Source organism: Aedes aegypti, chromosome 2, assembly GCF_002204515.2.
Source record: "Aedes aegypti strain LVP_AGWG chromosome 2, AaegL5.0 Primary Assembly, whole genome shotgun sequence".
NCBI classification, from domain to species: domain Eukaryota; kingdom Metazoa; phylum Arthropoda; class Insecta; order Diptera; family Culicidae; genus Aedes; species Aedes aegypti.
The window spans coordinates 474,005,859-474,029,522 of NC_035108.1; the positions used below are offsets into that span (position 1 = coordinate 474,005,859).

The window sequence follows — 23,664 nt, forward strand, 5'->3', positions numbered from 1 at the left end:
GTTCCGGGTCATGTTACTCATGTTTAATGTAATTTAGATAATTTCTTCCCATTCTCTTCACGAACATTGCATTCCATTCTTATTCATTCATGATCATATTCCGTTCCTTTTTATTCCTTTTCTGTTGGTCCACGATCCATAGCAGATGGAGTACAGAAGCACAATGAAAGTTGTTCACTCGTTTAACGTGCGTTGACTTCGGCTGGATGCTGTGTTGACTGTTGAGTGCCTGTTGTCTGCAAAAGGTCGAGCTTATGATGAGAATTCTTTCCATTTTTGCGCTGTTTGCTTTTCTTGCCCTTTGGGTTTTACGTTCCAGTCGTGGGCTTATATTTTTTATAATTCATTTTATTTTATCTCGTACAAACTACTGAAAGGCTTTGGCTTCACCGTACTAGCGGACTATTAATCAAAAGACAATTTTTATATGCCTGCATTTCAAAGGACCTCGAATAATATTCAGCAGTCAATGCGTGTAAGGACTGTTCATTTTATAAAGTGGACATCTTGTGTGCATTTAATTTGTTAATGGAATCGCAATTGGTTTTATGTGTATCGTTTGACTAATTTGTACAATTTTATGATAATGAAAAGCCGCAAAAATAATTAAATTTCACGCGAGTAAAGAACAACTGTCTTTTTTTTGTAGCTTATCAAAACCAGTGGTTATCATAAATTGGCTGGAAAATTCGACAATCTATACTTTTTATTTTCAAAAAGAGCATGATGCTTTTGAAAAACAAGCTGTTTTTAAAAATAAAAAGTATAGATTGTCGAATTTTCCAGCCAATTTCTGATAATCATCAAAAAGAATCCTCCTAAAAAATCAAATTATTTTTGAAGCAAAATTCCAGATATAATAAAAATAATTTTCACCGATATTTTTAGAGTTTACCCTCAAGTGGTCTTCTATGAAATTGCAAAAAAAAAATGTTGTACGTAACTCGTTGCAGAACTCGATTTTTAAGCACTCGTTGTAATTATCCTACTCGGCAAGCCTCATAGGATAAATTTACGACGCGTGCTGTAAAAATCATCATTTTGCAACTTGTTCCGTAAACTACTATACCAAAAAGGTGCTGACAGCTGGCTGAAATATTCGTTTGCTGATAAAATATTAGGGGCCCAAATAGCCGTAGCGGTAAACGCGCAGCTATTCAGAAAGACCAAGCTGAGGGTCATGGGTTCGAATCCCACCGGTCGAGGATCTTTTCGGGCTGGAAATTTTCTCGACTTCCCAGGGCATAGAGTATCTTAGAAGGGGGAGATCCCCCAGTACCGGACACTTAAGCCACTAAATTCATAATTCGAAAAATCTCGCATACTCTGAGATAACGCCCTAAAAGCCATTGGTAACCACGTGAATAGCTCGTTGTTTCTGAGCAAATGGAAGAATAAGCATACAAACCAACATCACGGGCAGGTAGATATTGATCCTTTCCTCCCCATAGCGTTGTTAAATTACATGATAATCCATTCAAATGCTCAGAAACAACGAGCTACACACATGGTTACCAATGGCTTTTAGGGCGAGATCAGAAGTTATGCGAGAAATATTAGTTTTATGTGCTCGTGTTACCCATTTATCATAAATATTATCATTTTTATAGTGTACAAAAATATATTTGAAAGTATGAATATTAATTTTGACGATGTATTTTAGTACCAAATTGATCGATCTTGAAAGGTGGCACCCAATACCGGCCACGATCTGGAAATGCCTCGAATTATGTAAATTTGAACATCAATGAATGTGTTTATTATATGCAGTATATAATTGCCAACTCAATGCATTTGCAACATTTACAAGAATAATTTGAGTTGTTCTTAGTTTGCAAGACGTCCATCAAAAACCTCTTTCATATATGATGAAAAATAGCACATTTTACGATGTTGTTCTTAATGTTCATTCTTCTTAATTTAATTGCATGTTTGATACCATAATCGACGGAATCCATGAAAAATGAATGTATTTTGAGACACTGGTGCAATAATTACAAAGATATCATGTAACAAATCAAGCGGTCCGAAACTGGGGGACAAGAGGTGCTTAACCAAAATTGTAATTTGTCCATATTTATTTCAATTATGATACAAAATACATTCATACTATCAAATAAGGATTATGTTCGGTCATGCTTGCGTAATCCAAAGTATTTATTCATATTTAAAATAGTTACTAACCTGAACCTATAGAATTAAAGCGATACGTCTATTTTTTTAAGATTTTCAAACTTTTCTACTTTTTTAAAAAGACGTGCATATTTCAAGTATGTGTTTTTCTACGCAAACATTAGTCTCCATAATAGCTTTCTTTTCTACTAATAGACCATCTTGATTGGATCATGATTTCTCAATTTTTCGATTTTGTCCGGTATTGGGTGCCGTCCGGTGCTGGGGGATCTCCCCCTACCTGCCACACGATATACGCATGCAAAAATGGTCATTGGCACAGTAAGCTCTCAGTTAATAACTGTGGAAGTGCTCATAAGAAGCTGAGAAGCTGAGATGAAAAAGATTTTACCGAACTTTTTTTTTCCAAATCTTTATTAGTATCATTCCAAACATTACATTCCTTTCTTATATCTAGGTGTTCTTTGTTATTCGACAACACTATCATCCTAATTTGGTGAAACAAATTTAAGATTTTATTAACATTTTGTTAACAACATATTACAATTTATTTGCCGTAGCAGTTCAGAAAAAAAACACGTTTTCAATTTACCTAACCTAATTTAACCTAAATATATAACGCATTAATCGTGGCAATAGAAGATTGTAACGATTTTTGCCTGAAATTATTAATCATTTTATTTGACATTTGCCCAATGATTCAACATTGGATATTCTATATAACTCATTTTTACTATACCAGGGAGGAAGCTTCAGAATTATTTTCAAAATTTTATTTTGAATTCTCTGCAGAGCTTTCTTTTTGGTATTAAAACAGCTAGTCCAAATTGGTACAGCATACATCATGGCTGGACTGAAAATTTGTTTGAATATCAAAAGCTTGTTCTTAGGACAAAGTTTTGACAAATTCTATTAATAAAGGGATAGAGACATTTTACATATTTGTTACATTTGGCTTGAATGTGATTTTTGAAAGTTAAATTTTTATCCAGCATGAGCCCTAGATATTTAACGTCATCTGACCAATTTCTTGAAACCCCTCTCATCGTGACAACATGTCTACTTGAAGGTTTCAAATAAAGAGCTTTTGGTTTATGTGGGAATATTATTAGTTGAGTTTTGGAAGCATTAGGAGAAAGCTATCATTTTATTTTATCGAATGTTCAGCTGTGTTTTTCTTCATCAACTAGATTTTAAGGGCTAGGATAGTTCATCTAGGGATCAACGGCTATAACTCTCATGTCATAAGTGACTATGTCTATAATGTAGCACATCAATTACCTATTGTAGATAATAATATGGCCTTCCTTAGCCTAGTGGTAAAGTCCGCAGCTACAAAGTAAAGCCATGCTGAAGGTGTCTGGGTTTGATTCCCAGTTGGTCCTCGATCTTTTTGTAATGGAAATTTCGTTGACTTTCCTGGGCATAGAGTATCATTGTACTTGCCCCATAAAAGAATGCGAAAATAGCAACTTTGGCTAAGAAAGCTCTCAATCAATAATTGTGGAAGTGCTCATAAGAACACTAAGCTGAGAAGCAGGCTCTGTCCCAGTGAGGACGTTAATGCCAAGAAGAAGAAGAAGTGAAAAAAAAATAAAAGACAAGTAATGTGTACGGTACAATTTACTACTCTGAATCTCTATGTCAGTCATCTTTTTAATGGTTTCTAGCTATTATTAATAAATATAAAATACTAGTGGGCCCGGCAAACTTCGTCTTGCCATCAAGTAGGCTGTTGAAAAACGCTATGAATCGTCCCATACAAAATTACAGTTCCGTTCACGCTCGTTTTTTCGACTTTCTCGGTGAATATCCTGGGATTTTTATACACACAAACACGTCGGAACACTTGACGAACAAAACGGAAAAATAATCATTCAAATCTGTTGACCCGTTCGGAAGCCATTTCGTGACATACAAACATCACTCCATTTTTATTTATATAGATAGATAGATAGAAGATAGATAAAACTGTCCCACTACTGTCTGTAATCCCCTATTTTACATAAATGCAGTTGATTGAGTGATAACATTTTGGTATGTTAGCTCATTCTTAAATGAAACCGTAAAAAACAGCGTGTGCGATGGAAGCTGAACTGTTGTTTAATGTTTATAAAATGATTAACGTTCACCTAAGCATTTCCTAAGGAGATATGATTTACAACATTTTGCTCTTTTCTACAAGTATCTCTTCTCATATTCAGTGGCATTGATCCTGGCTCAGTAAAAGATCAAGTCGCATTCATTCATGCCAGTGGCGCGAACATGACTCAGAGTAAACCACGTTGCTTCTCTCAGTCTAGTGTTGTCTATCGAGCAGGAAAGATCGTATTTTCGCGTCTGCGTTTTGTAGTGGTTTTTCGTTCGCATATTTTTTTTTATTACAAAAATATTTTTACTCGCTCTGAAACCGGTCGTGTGTCATTTTTGTTGCCTTTACGAGATGAGTGGATGTTTGATTTTAAAATGCTATTGGTGTGCAATTCTCCTGTCAGTAGTAAGCGAAGTAGAATCAACCACGGTGTGATCTGTAGAGATTGAGCTACGTAATGATCAAATCAAAAAGGAATCTAAAGGAAGAGCAGGAAGAAATGAAAAAAGAGTTCAAATTAGATTTCACAAGATCAAATATCATCGGCACGTGAAAGGAGAAAAGTGTGTGAAAAGAAAATAAATAATTAGAAAACCGAATATTATTGAAGAATGATTGTTTTATATCATTCACACTGCGCGTTTACGGAGCACAGACAATTTGATCATCGAATGGTGGTGATTCACACAAGAGGCCTGAAGAAAAGAATCGAATAACTAGGAAAAGTAAAAATAAAGTGTGCAGTGCCTTCCAAGCGCGATCGACAAAAGGAGTTGAAGTAATTGTATTTAGAAAGGAAGAGCTGTAATCTGAGAAGCTTGAGAGAAAAAAGATATCATCCAACACGAATTTCATTCATCAGTTAAGTGGACTAATTTTCAATGTGTTGCAATACTCTTTCGAAGCAAGTGTTTTATAATGAGATCATCAATAGGTGCAACGAAGATTTCCACGTTTTTCATTTTACTTCTGTACCTATTTTTGAAAGTGAAAATGTGTTCTTGTTCGCATCAAACTAGTAAAAGTATTAATGACGATGACATTAATTATTACAACAGCGATGCGTCATCCCGATCATCAGCGCCTGCAGTTTCAGTGCCGTCGGATTCGAAAGCAAGTCCTGATCTCGAAAACTATGACATCAAAAATCATCGTCGCAGACATGCGGTCGTAGCGCCAAATATACACCACGTGCGCCACGAAAATCATTATGTTAAAAATCCACATATTACTCGTGCACAGCGGGCACTTTATGCATACAAAAGTAGTTTGAGAGGTGCGAGCTCTAGAACGGACAACCATCTATATACAAGTCATCATCGTCCACGCAGTCATCATACAAGAATGCATCATCACTCCAACAAAAATATGCATAAGCATCAGAGCCGGGGGAAAGGTCGACTCAACTCACTCGTTAGCTCATCTTATAAGCCGCCACCGATGTTTGTGGAGACCAGGTCCAGTCGTAATAACATTAGGTAAGCCTATAATATTTTATTAGGGACCATCCACTGAGTGCATCGCGCATTCAGAAAAGGAAAGAGGAAAAGGGCTTGTGGCAATTGATGTATTAATTATTTGATAAATCGCACTTACAAATTAAGATAGGGAGATGTAAACTTTTAAAGTACGTTCAACACTAATGGTTGCTTCTCCAATATGTATTAAGAACCGTATGTCTTGAGAAATCTAGTGAAATATGACTCATTTTTAAAAATTTGTATCATATCAAAGAGTTGAAGATTTCCTGCGTGAGGTAGGTATTGTGGAAATTAATAGATCCGAATGCAAAGCTTTTGTAAAGTTTCATTTCCGGTGCACAATATTTTAATGCACAATGCGGAAATTCATATATGACTCCCACCATTACCAGTTTTTTTTTGCTTTCATAGACATGTGAAAATGAGAAAATGATTCCAATTTAGTTATTGTTGAAAGTTACTTGATTTCGTAATAAATTAAACATTGTGAAAAATATACAAATAATTAGCATCAGAGTAATAAGTAAACAATCTGTCAAAGTATGCAAATCGTGAAGAAATAATTCTCATTTATGCAAATTGTAGTCTTTACTCCGTTTAATTGAACAAAAGCTTTTACTCCACCACTTTATCATAATGCAGGGTAATCCTAACATCTTCTTGTTTGAGAATTACACTGCGGAACAAAGATAAGCAGTTAGGGCGGAATTAAAAGTTACAATACTAAAATCTACTTTTTTTAATTTATTTCATTGGGATCCTGTTCAATGCGTTCGACTACGTAAAAGAGACTGCCGTGCAGTTTTTTATCTCAATCACCAAAATATTGCTATTAACTATTTTAAGCGTTGCTGAATTCATTTCTGTTTTCAAAAATGTCAAAGCACGAATAAACAAAGTCCGTTGAAATTGCATTATTTAATTATTTCAGTCAACTTGCATGTGCCAGCTTGTATGTGTTATGTGTTAGAAAATACTTATCACCAAAGTTACATAATACTTTCGATGCCTCAAAATTATTTTTGATGCTTTAGAAAAGTAAATATATTATGAAAAATTTATTATGGAGACTGTAGGCGTTTTTAATCGCGCGATTTTAAACGAACTAGGGTAAATAATGTATTTTGGACAGGCTAAGTATATGTCTGTAGACGGCAATCGATTAACTGCATTAGATATTAATATTTTATGACGTAATGTTACTTATATGCTCAATGTCTCATTATACTTTGAGTTTCTAGGGAGAAAAAGCTTACAAACTGAAGCATTTGCTTCCAAAATAGTGTTTTTCAGCGGTCTGTCTGTTGTACATTTCGGACACCAAATATACATTTTAGACACCCTCATGTGAATATAATTTGGACAGGGGCGTTATCTCAATATTCACACAATGGTTTCTTAAAAAGACGGTCATACCATAATATTTTAAAAGTTTTCATGTGACTTATGCATTTTTTCGGTTATCGGATTCCAGTTTGTTTCATCAGATTGCCAAATTATATAAACTGAACAAAAACCATAATCTATTTTGGACATCACCTGGCATCAACTTATATACTCATGTTAAGATTTTAGATGAACTTAGCTTCAGTTTTAGACATATTTCATCATATTGTCACTTTTAAACTTTTTATGAATGCCAGTTCTAAGCGCTATTATTGAATTTAATGTATATTCTTAAAATGTACATCCTTTTGCATTCGTAGGTTTCACAGATGTTCTGTTGATACAATTCACAATTTTGATACTTTGGAGCCCATTTGTAATTGTTATGAAAATGGTCATCATTAATAAGTAGCATAGTGTATTAATAATGCAATACATGATTTATGTTCATCACCATCTCATTGGAAATCAGGATAGAGCAACTTCTTCTTCTTGGCATTAACGTCCTCACTGGGACTGAGCCTGCTTCTCAGCTTAGTGTTCTTATGAGCACTTCCACAGTTATTAACTGAGAGCTTTCTTTGCCAAAGTTGCCATTTTTGCATTCGTATATCGTGAGACAGGTACGACGATACTCTATGCCCAGGGAAGTCAAAGAAATTTCCATTACGAAAAGATCCTGGACCGACCGAGAATCGAACCCAGACACCTTCAGCATGGCTTTGTTTTGTAGCCGCGGACTCTAACCACTCGGCTAAGGAAGGCCCCGTTAAGATAGAGCAACTAGCCAGTCTAAATTTTATGCATGTCCAAGTTATATACGTTAACCTATACCTTATATGAGAGTTTAGATCCTAACCTGCATGCTTGATGAATTGGATCACTAAAAAGTTTGATAAATCCTGGTTTAAATTTTATGTGCACATTCAAAAAATCAGTATTTCATACAACTATGATGACTAGTAGCTACAATTTGTGAAGTGCTGGAACATTTCTTAGGGCTACATCAGATTTAGCCATTCTCAAATTTACTGGAGACACCTATTTTGAACACATAAAAATATTTCTAATTGTATGAAAAATGCCTATTTATACATATAATAGTGTAATACGTGTAGGATCCATTTTGGCAATGTTTATTTGATTGTTTAAATACTGAGTATGATTGTGATTGAAACCTTGTCGAACATCATTTGAAGAAATTCGTGGAGTAATTTAGATCAAATAATGTTTAAAATGTACCAAATCAAAATGTCTATTTAACGTAAGCAGATTTCAATAATACTCAAAACTTACACTCCAGGCGCATGTTCAATGTTTAGCATAATTATTCATTTTTCATTACTACATAAGACGTCGAGCGTGCCGCAAATTTCAATACAAAATGAAAATGACACTGAAGTAACAACTGTTACACATTACATATATTAGTAGAAAGAAAACGATATTTTTATTCCTAATACTTTCCTCGTTATTGCGGCTTCAACATTCAAGAATACCCTCTTCAAAATCTTACCACAAACCTTATGGGATGGAATGAATTTGGAATCTCGAAATTCAAATGAACTATAGCCCGTTGGATAAATGAGGCCCACTAAATTGCGTTCGCTAATTCCTCTCAAGATATCACTCGTTGAAATCCGTACAGTTCGGGTAAATCGCCCATTATTGCGGTATTCCCTATTGTTATAATTATTTTATGATCATAAATCGAAAACTCTATTTTCTATGGATAATCTTCAAGATAATGATATGTAATGTTCCCAAGCTGAACTAAATAAATGCTTTGAAAATCAAACTATTTTGATCGTTGAAAGAACAGTTTTAAATCATGCATTAAGATTTTTTTTAAGGATCCTTCTATCTAAGGAACGAATTTCGTATGCGTGAATATTCAAGTGTAGAATTAAAACAATTACATGTAGCAGGTATATTAGTTCATGAAGAATTGTAGCTACGGACAGACGGAAAAATCTATATTTTTGAGTAAAATTTTATACCGCAATAATAGAATAATGAAAATAGCTTTTTAGCCTATTATTGCGGTATTCCTTATTCAGAAAATTCAAAATTTCAATAGTCATACCAAATGTAATATATTAATATTATTAGGATAGTTTTTTATGACATTATTTCATGTCATTCACACATTCATACATATTTTCGTTCGAATAAAAGTTTTCTATTTATCTTTACTTCGTAGTTTCTTTTATTAACAAATATATATTTATGAACAAAAAACAGTGTTTTAACAACAAATTACGAAAACTGAGTGATAGTTGGTACACATGCCATAAATGCAAAATAAGAAATATGATGATGAGTAAAGCAATCTTTCAAATATTTTTTTGATGCTTTAGCATTATCGGATTAATAAAAGTTAGAGTAAAACACAAGGCACCGACATTGTAGGGTATACATAAGTCAACAAATGTACTTTTTATTTAGCGACTAGTTGTCTCAGATAGAACTACTAGTCTATTTGCATTAACATTGTTCAAATACGACTGACAAGGTGACTAAACTGGTAAAAAATCATTCGATTTTTTTACATGTTTCAGATACCAATGTTACACAAACTGACAGTAACGTGAAGTGTCAATAATATGAAAAGAGCATAACTTCAATGCTCGGACATTGTGTTGCATTGATTGTATTTTGTATATTACAAAATACATGTTTTATGGTATACCGAAATAATATAGAAGCACTATCGCAATAATTGGACGATAAACCGCAATTATAGGACAAAAGAAGAACATCAGAATCATGTTTATAAAATGTAAGTTTGATTTCAAAATTACCATTTTTACTGCACTATACTACAGATTAAGAATTGTTTCAACACTTCACATTGCAAAACAACAATATTTAGGTTTTGGACACTAAAATGCAATTTAAGTTTCGACACCGTACATATGTAGGTCTTCCATAATATTATGGATATCCTATTTCTTTTAGGACATTTCGTCTAATATAAACACTTACAAAATATGTAACACTTTCAGAAAAAATGTACATTGGAGTAGTGAATGAGCTGTATATTATGGATTGAGTAGTTCGTAAGCGAAAAGTTTAGATACTGAATAAAATTAAAAAAAAGGCTTCGTTTACTACAATTGGGTGCCACATATTCTCAAAACTAATTAAGTTGAATTTTCACGAAAAATGGTAAATAGAGTTAAAATCTATTACTTATGAGAGATTTGTCAAAGCAATATAAATTAAATGACTTCCTAACTGTATGCATTTCCTATTTGGATCTGCAATTAACGTTTTAACAAACAAGTCTGTATTGTAAAATATTATCATTTTTCCTAATGATGTCGTGCTTTGAGCTTAAGACTGAGCAATTTCTACCTTGCTTGAAAAGTGAGTGTGCTCTAAAACTATTACGAACTTTTCATGTTCGCTGATTGTTTATACGCCTGTAATGTGTTGCTTCTCATTTGACTACCCAGTGGATTAAAACGTTTTTAGTTTATTGATATTAATTATGATTACAGTGCTAACCACAGCGCAGCCACTGCTTACATAAAACTAAACACAACCGATTCTTACCAAAGGAAATGAAGCGTAATTAAGCGAACGGTTATCTTCCCTTCTTACGCAAAGATAATGTAGCTGTCTAGGAAGGTTAAATGGTGTCAAATAAACATGATACGGCTTTTGGATCAATTTCTTCATCTTCTAGGCGTTACTTGCATAGAGTAAGGTGGGATAAAAGTTCAAACTTAGTGGATAATCAATATTTTCGGAAAAAAAAACTATAACCGCACTTCGGTACATGAGTCAATGAAGTTCACCGTCTTACTTGTTATCCTCCATTCAGTTGTTTGGCATTGACAAGATAATAGGAACCACACCTGAAAAATCGTACCGGGTACCCCCGTTGGTTTGACCACATTTAATCTGAACACTTTTTAATCTGGACCCCGCTAATTTGCACATCGTTCAGATTAAAAATGGTTCAAACGTCATTTAGCTCATGGAACGGAGTAAAGTGAAATGGAACGCTGTGGAACGGAACGCAGAATCAAAACAAAACAGTGAAAGAGGTAACCAGAAACACGTTTCTAGGGTGACTAGATGTTCAAATTAAAAATGAACCTCGATGGTTTGCATGAGGTACCGTTCAAATTAGCGGGGGTGCACGGGGGTACCGTTACTAACGAAGACGAAATAAAGACATAGTAGTCGGGTTCAGGATGAGTACCACTGCTAGTACTGTATCACTTGTTACTGCAAAAGGTAAAGTTTGACAGATCGCATTACACTTTTAACTGTATTCTAGATTTTGCTCTATTACCTTATGTGCCATAAAATTTTGGACAATTTTTAAGTATATTGAAAAAATCCCAATATTGGGTAATTTTAAGCATGAGCATGAGCATGGATGACCGCTTCGCAGTTTTCTTTTCACTCAGTGAACTTCTGTTCCGTACATAATTCGAACTATGGCCCGCCCGCTTTAGACAATCGATTTTGAAACTGTTTAAGTAAGTATTTTAACATAGGTTTGTTTAGCAAAGGTTTAACATTTTTCCAGTTGCTGAACCACTCAAATCTTTCGAATGAAGCATAAAAATCATCCATGGGATTTATTATATGTTTGACTTGTGATTGAGATTATGATTACTGAGAAAAATTAGCGATTTTTATGATTACACTGCGGAACACGTTTTTGTCTCAGGCACCAAAATACCGCTATTAACTAAATTAAGGGTTGCTGAATTCATAGTCGGTTTGAAAAATATCATAGCACGCCTAATTTTTGAGTTTTGGCTGTTGAAAGTTTCAGACAACTTGCACGCAAGTTTGGCAGCTTGTGTGGTAATTTATTTGCTTAATTTGCCACAGAATTCAAACTTGATGTGTATAAAAATACTTATCAACAAAGTCCATAATTCTACCGATGCTCAAAAGTCGTTTTTTGATTGTTTCGAAAAGTATTGTATTTTGCCGTGTAAGAGAAACGAAGAATTTTGTATGGAGACTGCAAGCCTAGTGTCAAATTTAAGCGTGCAATTTCTACTAAATTATGTCTAGAATAAAAGTCAAAGATCCATTTTGCATGCTTGATGGATAAGATCACAAAAAGGTTTGATAAATCATACTTTAAATGTAATGTAATCATCAATGACAATAGTGTTTTATTCAAGTTTGGCGACTATTTGTTACGTGCTGGGATATTTCTAAGAACGGCATTGAATACAGCAGTCTCGAATCTACTAGAGACACATAATTTGATCCTTGAGACACGCAAAAATGTAATTTTTGTAACGGTGTGTTATGATTATCGATTATGGATTAAAACTAATACTGCAAAGATTATGATTAGTGATTGATGACGAACTCTTATTTTTGTGATTAATGGTTGGCATTTTTGATTAATCATTGTTCATTAATCATAATTAGTATTAGTTTCAGTATTGAAGTGAACCTACAAATATGAATAAGGTAATGAATAAAGGAATGCAGTTAGTTAGAATGGCAGTAATAAACACAACTTCACTCTCACGCCGAGGACCTGGGATCGAATCCCATCCCCGACATAGTCACTTATGACGTAAAAAGTTATAGTGACGACTTCCTTCGGAAGGGAAGTAAAGCCGTTGGTCCCGAGATGAACTAGCCTAGGGCTAAAAATCTCGTTAATAAAGTCAAACCAACCAACCAACACAACTTCAAATTCCTTCCTACATGCGAGGTACCTATATGAAAAATTAGCACTGATCATTTTCTCACAATGTGCAACTTCAAGGCATTAAGCTGAACGGGGATTCGGTAAACAGACAAGTGCTAGTAAAACAACATATAAAATGCAAATAGAAAAGAGACCAGTGGCGAAGCCTTGCGAGTAACACTAACATTCGTTACTGCAAATATTTCAACCACGGTTAGGTAAATCAGACAGCTCGGTACGTACTATTTATTTTATGACTCCGAGGCAAATGAGATCTGCGGTGAGAGACAACAAAGATTCAGACAATCAAGATTGCAATATTGGCGTGATACATCAATCGCGTGTGGAAAATCAGTCTATCTGAGCATTCATCCCATAAAAAATCATAAGAAAACAAAGCATAAAAATTTTTGTTTTAGGCCAATTTTGAAATATTTGGTTTTATAATATTTATTTTTGGTCGTAACGTCTGTACTGGGACAGAGCTACCTTCTCAGCCTAATATTCAATCAGGATTTCCACAGCTATCCACTGTAACCCTTCATTGACATTTTTATATTTGTATAGCGTAGAGGCATAGGTTTTGGTCAACCTAAGAGAACTCTATGTACCGTCAAACGGGGTAACTTGCAACAGGGGTGAAACATGCAACATTTCGACATGTAACCGAATTGTCGTTTCGTTCAGTATTGAGTTGAATTATTATAAATTATTCCGCCATTTATTGACCTTATTTATACAACAGAAGATTTTGGCGAGGGTTAGGGTATTGTTTCGGTTTTGGTTGGTTTGCTGGAGATGAAAATCTTATTACACGTTGGATTGTATAAAATTGATGTTGAAAAACGTTCCTCGTACCACATAAACGGTAGAATTATGTCATTCGAGGCATTTGCTATCGGTTACAGTACTTAGTAGTGTAAAGCCTGTCCACGATAAATTTCGGACACCCAAAAAATGGCAGCAAAAAAAAGTTACTCATAATTCAACAAAAACAATTGTTTATTTCAGAATAAAAGAGTTATATCTACAAAATAAACAGTTGACAAGGATGTTAATCCTTCTTTCTGTAAAATTCTCGAACTTTTTTTTGCTGCCATTATTTGGGTGTCCGAAATTTAACGTGGACAGGCTTTACAAGTTGACAATATAAAAGTTTTGATAATTTGATGCTTATACACTATACAAATTCAAAAACTTTTTTGACTACCCTTGTGGGGTAACTTGCAACATCAATTTTGAGTTATTTTTTTATATTTATTGCCGTTTGTCATCGAAAACACATGAAAAGACAAAATTGAACATATATTTGTTCAGTAACATTAAGGTTTTTGTACCTCAATCAATTCAATACACGTTTTGTACTAATTATTAGAAAATTTACATGAATCGCATTATTATAAGATTTAGTTTTATTTTCTTCATGTATATAATGAACAATTTTGAAAATCTGTATAAAAATTCACTTTCAGATCTGCCATTCGAAACTTTTTGCATAAAATATGATGAAATTTATGTCAAAATACTAACAGAGACCGTTTTAAGTCATATATATTCATATGTGAAACGACGCTTTTATTTAAATATGTATAAAAAAATAATTTATGTGAAGTATAAACTAAAATACCATTGTGTTTGTGGAAGAGTTGCATCAAAGCGTTTCAATGACTTTCCAATAACCGTCAAGACTTATGATATGCTAGATTTTCCTTGTATTGACACCCTGTGCAATGCCAATATAGTTTTCAATCGAATTGGTTTAATACTCATAATTCAATCAATAATATTTAGATTTCTGAGAGTAGACTAGCATGTTTCTGATTATTGCCATGCTTTCACTGCAGAATATTATAAAGTGATCATAATAACACGATGTTGGTTAAGTTTTTAATAGTGTATTTCAGATAGCACCGTGTGTTGCATGTTACCCCACATAAGGGGTAGCATTGAAAATGCATTTTTTTCGTTTCTCCTGATCCCAGAAAACCAAATACTGGTATTCTTTACATGACGATTAGGGTACCAGATGGTTTTTGTCTCATCTGAATCCTCAATTTTTTCATCCATATAGCTTTGAAGTTGAAAATTGTTGCAACGGGGTAATTTGACGGTACTGCGAATATGTCAAATGAAAGCTTCCAATTATGTATGAAATATATCGGAACTGAGCAGAAACATTTTATTGCATTAAAAATTGCATTGGTCAATCCAAGCCACCTTATCCAGTTTCAGCCAGATAATTGATTGATTTCTTATGAGACTGGTCAAATTACAGTGGAATCACCCTAAGTCGATAGTAAAAGGATCATCGACTCATGGAAATTTCGAGTCACAGAACAGAAATCCTTTGTAAAGCTGCCAGGGGCTTGTGGTATTCGTGAAATGCCGAGGGACTATCATAGTAACCGTGAAATTTTGTTTTTACGATTTCTCATCGTAATAGGCTGTTTTTCGTTGCGCAAATCTGTCATGAAACGGCCTACTTTCCTGCACTGAAGTGTGCAGTGCGGCAATAGTCATTTTGCAATTTCTCATCGTAATAGGCCTTTTTTCATCACGCCAATCTGTCATGGAACGGCCTAATTTCCTGCACTGAAGTATGCAGAGTTGGAATAGTCATTACGCAACTGAAACCTGTGCTGTAATGTTTCATTACGCAACGCTTTCTCATTACGCAACTGTTTTGAGTTGCGTAATGAATCATAACACAACATTTTTATCAGAAATTGTAAAATAATGGTGAATGCTTTCCGATATAATTTCTGATACCGTAATCCAGGGTAACATTGATCAGCGGGGTAACATTGATCGGAATGACTCATCTCGTTAAAAGTTCAAATAAAGATTTATTGATGAAACATTTTCGAATCATGAATGGTTTCTCTCTTTCTTATATTCATAAGCTAATGAAAATTGAGGTTTTTGTAAAAATTGCGTTTACTTCATGCGTAAATTTGTCAACTTTTTGAAACAATGATTTCTATCATTTTCACTGACACTACCTAAAACTCATGTCTCACATGAGTTCTGCAGACGATGTGATCAAGAAAAATGCCGTTACTACTAAATATGGCATCCCCGAAAACGATTCCGTTGTCAAATCTTTTATAAGTTTATTCAATTAGGCAACATTAACTAATTACAATTAAGAATGTAGGCGTATTCCGTGGTTCAAGGTGTTTTTAATTTTGAAATAACTCAAAAAGTAAATGACTTGTAAGAGTTTGGTCTTCATATTCGGTTTCAGGGGCCATGATTTTAGTAAGTAACGACATTTCCAATATTACCGAACGTTGTTTACTTGGATGATCAATGTTACCCCATATCAGCTGAATCAAAAAATCACTTAAAACATTTATTTAAACATGTTTAAATCCTTCGAAAAACAAAATAAAGTATATAGTTGGAAGCGGTGGGTGCCAGTACTTGTTTCAAAAATATAAAACTTGTAACATTTGTATTGTGAAATGAAAAATTTAAGAAAAACTCAAAAAAATGATCAATGTTACCCCGGATTACGGTACCCTCAAGTGGTCTTCTACGAAATTGCAAAAAATGTTGTACGTAACTCGTTGCAGAACTCGATTTTTACAGCACTCGTCGTGATTATCCTACTCGGCAAGCCTCGTAGGATAAATTTACGGCTCGTGCTGTAAAAATCATCATTCTGCAACTTGTTCCATAAACTACTATTACGCAACTGAAACCAGTGCTGTAATGGTTCATTACGCAACTCCTTAACTTACGACTCGTGCTGTAAAAATCATCATTCTGCAACTTGTTTCGTAAACTACTATTCTAGTGTGTTCATGAGTCGATATCCGTGAGGTAATGGAACATTGACACATGTAGGTTTTACTGAAAGTGTTCTTCTTCTTCTCTCTGGCGTTACGTCCCCACTGGGACAGAGCCTGCTTCTCAGCTTAGTGTTTCTTATGAGCACTTCCTCAGTTATTAACTGAGATCTTTCTATGCCATTGACTATTTTCGCATGCGTATATCGTGTGGCAGGTACGATGATACTTTATGTCCTGGGAAGTCGAGAAAATTTCCAATTCGAAAAGATCCTCGACCGGTGGGATTCGAACCCACGACCCTCATCTTGGTCTTGCTGAATAGCTGTGCGTGTACCGCTACGGCTATCTGGGCCAATGGAAGTTTGAACTATGAAGAATTGCATTGTTTTGGTTTTGTCCAGGATTTTGACTGATTAGTGTGCCGGTCTCACATATAGGGTCTCGTAGGGGATTTCCTGGCACAAATATATCGAGATTTCTCAGTTCAAAAATCCAGGGATTTATGAAAAAATCTTAAGAATTCCCGAAATTGCAATGTTCATTAGTTTTCAGCAAGCACAAGGAGCCAAAATGACAGTGTTGTTGCATAAATGAGAGTGAAATCATCAATTGAAATCACCAAACCACTAAACGTCTAAAGTAGTTGAACATAATAAATTTGTGTAGATATCTATAGAAAATGCTTATAGAGTGTCCCAGAAATTATGGGCACGACTTTGATAACAAGAATAATAATATTTTTTCAATGAAATGAATATGAAATGTAATTTTTCTTTGGGTATTTCAAATGCTGCCTGTGAAAATTTTGCTCGATAAAATAATCTTTTACATTGAAATTTTTGATTTAAAAAAATCAACTCTTATCTAGCCACTACAGAACCTACTTTTGTGTTTTGTTGAAACTTAACTAATACTTTATGTTTTAATCAAAATCCTTTGATGTGATGAGTTCAAGTACATTGTATCTAAGGCAAAGACAAATTAAAGAGCTCCATGTCCCTTGCAGTTGCCCAAAATTTTATGGCTCATAAGGTAATCTAGAATGCCGTGAAAAGTGTACTGCGATCTGTCAAACTTGGGTACCTTTTGCACTACCGAGGGACCAAATGCAGTACTAGAAGTGGTACCCAATCTGAGTGGGACGGACCTGGGAGGGAGGCACCGATACTACACACGAAATATGACATGATTTTTTTTCAAACTGCAAGAAAACTCCAGCTTGCCCTGGCAGACTTGATGAAAATCGCTAGTTTTCTTTTGTTGTGTACCTTCCACCTTTTCGGACAAACATTGAAAAAGGGCCAAAGTTTTCGTTTTTATTAGAAAAAGTAAAATGACGCGTATTTAAGTATTTTATATTCAATCAGAATAAAAGGTGCTATCGTGACATTACTTTTGAATAGGCATGAATAGCTTATCAATCGATTTTTTGTCACATTTGATGAAATGCCAAAAAATGTTTTGATCAATTACGCACTTTTTCCGAGTTTGTCCATTGTTTGAGATCCGGGCTCACAGTGACAGTTCGTGACAGCAGAATCTCGGCTCACTATGACGTACAGAAATTTCGTATCGGTTTCTCCCTCCCAGGGACGGACCTGTATAAGGTTTTTCACAAGAATTTTTGTTTGAAATTTTCTTTGACTTTGAATGAAAACATTTGACAAAATGGTAAGTTTAATTCTGAAAAATTTCTCTCCACATAAGATAACTTTATGATGTCATAGCCTTTTATGCATTTTCAATCGAAAAAAAAAAATCATTTCAGATTTACTTATGTCGAATATCTATACTTTTGGATAGACAACACTAATTTTAGAATTTTAGACTTTTGCATATTGTATCGTAAATATAAGGTATTGGTTTTGATCCTTCAATAAATTGACCAGAGCTGAAATCGAATTTTAGTTTTAACTTCCCATACTAAAATTATAATTTCCATCAAAATAAGTGATAGTTGCTCATTCATCGTATAGGTAATGACAAATATATTTTTAGCACAAATTTCGTGCAAAAAATCGCTCAAAAATAACAGGATTTGTGCAAAACTGATAAGAGAGGCTTCTAGAAATTTAACACCATCAACAAACAAGCAGCGAAAAAAATCGCTCAAAATTCAAAATATGCTCTCGAAAAGTACAAGAATAAAATGTGTGAAAATCAAGTTTTTATGTGCACTAGTTTTGAAATGGCAGTCGTGCCCAATTTTTTACTGTGTGAATTATAAGATAATGCCTTCCGGTTTGTGACAATCACTTGAAACCCATGCAATTTGGTATTTTTGGAACGGGATCATGCGTCTTTATTAAGTGATTCAATGTAGTCTTTAAGATACGCAAATTTTGATTTTGGTTCAACGTACATATACGTTAGGACAGACATCTACGCTCAGCACAAAATTGTCTATTACATTTTGTGGGAGTGTTTTGCGTAGGAATTCATACTAACGCAGTCTAACTGCACGGATTCCCAGTGATTTTCAAAAACCGTAAAAAGTATATATTTGGGCTTCCTATATTGCGTCAGACATCGATTTTCGTCATGTACTCGTTGAACGTGTACCCATATTGTATTTTTCATATTTATTACGTATTCAAACCCTCTGAGCAGAAGCTTAATGGAGATATTCAAAAAGTAGATTCGAGTATTTTATCTTTCAATTCCGCCCTAATTACTTATGTCTTGACAAATACACTGTATTTTGACTATAACTTGCAGTCTTATAAGAGCTTGTATAAGTAACTGAGTATTTTCAGATCAGCTTTCCATTTTCTTATGGGGAAGCATACCGCAGTCATATGATATTAACACTACCGCAAATAAATTAATAAAGATAAATAGAGATAAATAAAGATTTATGGAAAATTGTTGATTTTTCATGGAATTAAATTCGTTACTTTATTCAAGTAAATTGCAGAAGATTCAGCGTCTCCTTCTTCTTTTTCTTGGCATTACGTCATCACTGGGACAAGAGATGCCTCTCGCGCTGTTGTACTTTGTACAACAGTTGTGATTTATATGCTGTCATTTTGAAACAAAAAAATCTATCGAGACCAAACTAAAATGTATTCCTCAAGAATCTTATTAAGAACAATACTTGACAGTTTATATTTACAGTAAAGCCCTTTATAATACGGTAAAATCAACAAATGTACATGGAAATCGCATAATAATGAAAGCACTATATACGGTTCGAGTAAACCACAATTTGAAATCGGTATATCTCAAAATCCAGATAATATAGAAACTTGGGGTCTTTAGTAAAGTTATTGTGGACGTGAAGCGCAATCTGATGGTACTTTATTTAATTCGGAATTTGACCGCTAGGTGGCACTAGTGGGCATGGAAGTTTTACTCTTGTTTTGAAGATATTTCAGGAGCCTGGCCATTTAGAAGGATGGCATCTTCGGCAAAGTTGTTTAGTAAGTTAAGGACTATCATTGTTCGAGCTAGTTGATTCAAAATTTTGACACTTGGCGGCGCTAGTGAGCTTGAAACTTTTGTTTGCGGATATCTCAGGAGCCTGACCACTTAGAAAGAAAGTGTCTTCGGCAAAGTAGTTCAGTAGCTCAAGGGCTATCATTATTTGAACCAAAAAATAGGATATTTTACCACCAGGCGGCGCTAGTGAGCATGAAATTTTTGTTTTGCGGATATTGCAGGATCTTGACATTTTAGACAAGCACCTTCGGCAAAGTTGTTCAAAAGCTCAGCGACTATCATTATTTTACAAAATCTCGATCTTAAAGGATTAAACAAAGAAAGAATTTGAGCTATTGAACAACTTTGCAGAAGACGCCATCTTTTTAAGTGATCAGGCTCCTGAGATATTTGCGAAAAAATGTTTTATGTTCACTAGCGCCGCCTGGAGGCACAATTTTAAATCAACTAGCTCAAACAATGATAGTCCTTGAGTTACCGAACAATTTTGCCGAAGACGCCATCTTTCTAAATGGCCAGGATCCTGAGATCTGCGAACCACAAGTTTCATGCTCACTAGCGCCGCCTAGTGGCAAAATCTCGAATTTCTTGACTAAAATAATGACAGCCCTTGAGCCACTGAACAATTTTGCCGAAGATGTCATCTTTCTAAGTGATCAGACTCCTGGGATATTCGCAAAACCAAGTGTGTTGTACAAAGTACAAGGCGCGACTACTCGCGTTACAAAAATTCGCGCGACGACCGAAAGGTTATTGACTAAGAGCTTACTTTGCCAAAGTTTCCATTTGCATTTGTGTATCGTGCGGTACGAATCGTACGATGATACTCTATGCCCAGGGAAGTCAAGGAAAATTACATTACGAAAAGATCCTGGACCGCTTGGGAATCGAATCCAGACTCCTTCAGCATGCCTTTGCTTTGTAACCGCGGGCACTGAACACTCGGCAAAGGTAGGCCCCAAGATTCAACGTGCAACCCATGATTATAATTACAGTAGCTTAACTTGTCCTATCCTGAGTTTTAAACACAACCGCAATAACGGCGTGAGTAACGCTACTGCCAAAATAATCAACAAGTTTTTAGGGTCTTAATCATTTTTATATTTGCAATTGAAAATTTACCGCAATACCAAATCCAAATATTTATAACAGTATCATGTCAGGAATAATAATAAATTCTAGGATATTTATGATTGTTTATTTTTACTTTTAACTGAGTACTGTCAGATAAAAACATTATTTATTTTTATTTATTTTCAGCCTAGCAGACGATAACCACAAAAGAAATAGGCGCATCAAAGATCGAACAGTAAACTCATTAGAGCCTCTCTTCATATCGACTACATCTGCCGTAAAATCATCAAAGACCACTATGGACGGCATCAAATCAAATTTTCAGCAGAGGGCTGGTTCTGATACCTACAGCAAAACTTATTTTGAAGAATTACTAAATACCTACAAGTCACATTCACCTTATTACGCGGGTCATCAAAAAGATTCAAGTCAATTGGTGAAATCACTATCAGTTACAAGTTCTAAGTGTAGTGAGAAAAAGTGTGAAAATGAAAAAACCAAAGAGGATTCTGAATATTATTACTATGATTATGAAGATGAAGATGAAGATGAAGATGATGACGATTATGATGAAGATGTTGTTGATAATGCAGAAGCACAAGGTGATGCTGGATATAGTACAACGGCAAGACCAATTTTCTTGGAATTAGAAATTACGAATAGTAGTGAAGTATTGTTATCAAATAAAAATAATAAAAATCATTCACAACATACAGATAAGATTGGAAGCACGGTAAGTACTTGGATAAATTTTATAACTTAAATTTTAATTTTACGTGATTTTTCTGTTGGTATATTCAATTTCCATGGCAATTTTTATAAAAAACATAAATGGTTGGGGTTAGAGTGTTCATTAGAGTGTGATGCAAATTTTGAAATATTGGCTCCCCTATGCTTAATTATGTCAATTATGGTAATTAGCATCCTCCCAAAGTTTTAAGTGGTTTGGAAGAAATTTGACTGTGCACACGTCATTTGAAGTTTATATGGAGATTACTATGTAAAATGCCAAGCTTTTGTGTTCAGCCCCCTATCTCTTCGTCATAATATTTTATGGAAAAGTGAACAAACTCTTCTTATGCAAAATCCTTTCAGCTACAACTTTTCCGAAGACCACATTTTGATTGGACGTCATGAAAAATTGTTTTTTGCAATTTCTCATCGTAATAGGCTGTTTTTCATCACGCCAATCTGTCATGAAACGGCCTACTTTCCTGCACTGAAGTATGCAGTGCGGGAATAGTCATTACCTAACTGAACCAGTGCTGTAATGGTTCATTACGCAACGCTTTCTCATTACGCAACTGTTTTGAGTTACGTAATGACTCATTACCCAACTATTTTCAGAAATTGCAAAATGATGGTGCAAGCATCCAGATGTTATTTCTGATACCCTCCAGTGGTGTTCCACGAAATTGCAAAAAATGTTGTACGCAACTCGTTGTAGAACTCGATTTTTACAGCACTCTTCGTAGTTATCCAACTCGGCAAGCCTCGTTGGACAAATGTACGACTCGTGCTGTAAAAATCGTCATTCTGCAACTTGTTACGTAAACTACTAATTCATCATCAAAAAGTGGGGTTGCATTTTACATGCTTCACCAACTGTTCGGCAGGCAACAGTGGTGCTCCTGGCGGTAAAAATAGATCAAAGTAATCCAGGCTACTATGTTCTACAGCAAAAAAGTAGTGTTGCTCTGAAAGTAATTGAATGATCAACTCAGCATGATTTAGACTTTATTATCAATAATAACAAATTATCCTTACATCCTATCAAAATGTGGTCTTCGGCGAAGTTGTAGCTGGGAAGATTTCATATAAGAAGAGTTTGTTCACTTTTCCATAAAATATTACGACGAAGAGATAGAGGGCTAAACACAAAAGATTTGCCTTTCCCATAGTAATTTCCATATGAACTTCAAATGGCGTGTGCACAACCAAATTTCTTCCAAATCGCTTCAAATTTTGGGAGAATGATTTTCACCATAATTGACATCGTTTAAGCATAGGGGAGCAAAAACTCTAAAATTTGCATCAGTCTAGTGTCCATCCCGGGACAAAAAATCCCAAGATTTGACTAGTTTTGGGATTTCTCGTTTCCTGGGATATATGTTCTAAAGTCCAGGGATCCAGGGATTCCCAAACTGAACCTAATTGATGATAATCAATAAATTTCAATGCAAAACAATTAGAATTTTTAGAATGAAAAAAGAGTCGTTAAAAGTGGTGAAAATATTCGGATTTTTGCATGATTTATGACAATTTTTAGACCCGAATGATTTCTGTTGACTTATGGTATGATTTCCGTAATCTATAAAGTTCACGAATAAATGAGTGATTTTTAAAAATTTGTCATTTTTTGAGTAGTTGATTTTTTAGCAATTGGGTGAAATGAGCACCCTTTTATTGATTTGGAAATTATTTCATATAATCTACAAATTCATTTTTTTCTCTACAACTGAAAGTTATTAGTATTTATAAATACTCCGTGCATTCAAAAATGATGAAATTTGAAAGAGCTATTCAGGGCAATATGGGTACTTAATTTGTTCGAACTACATTTATTTCTTTTTC

At 34.6% G+C, this 23,664-nt stretch overlaps 1 protein-coding gene across 1 annotated transcript in view; it reads left to right on the top strand.

Moving 5' to 3' along the window:
• Positions 1–4,196: 4,196 nt before the first annotated feature.
• The window catches only part of LOC5569758, a 28,341-nt gene continuing 8,873 nt past the window's right edge, over positions 4,197–23,664 (top strand). Inside the window, exons 1-2 of the mRNA XM_021848380.1 lie at positions 4,197–5,703; positions 21,277–21,823. Of these exons, the coding sequence (XP_021704072.1) occupies positions 5,144–5,703; positions 21,277–21,823 (1,107 nt within the window). The 5' untranslated portion in view covers positions 4,197–5,143. The remainder of the gene's footprint in view (positions 5,704–21,276; positions 21,824–23,664) is intronic.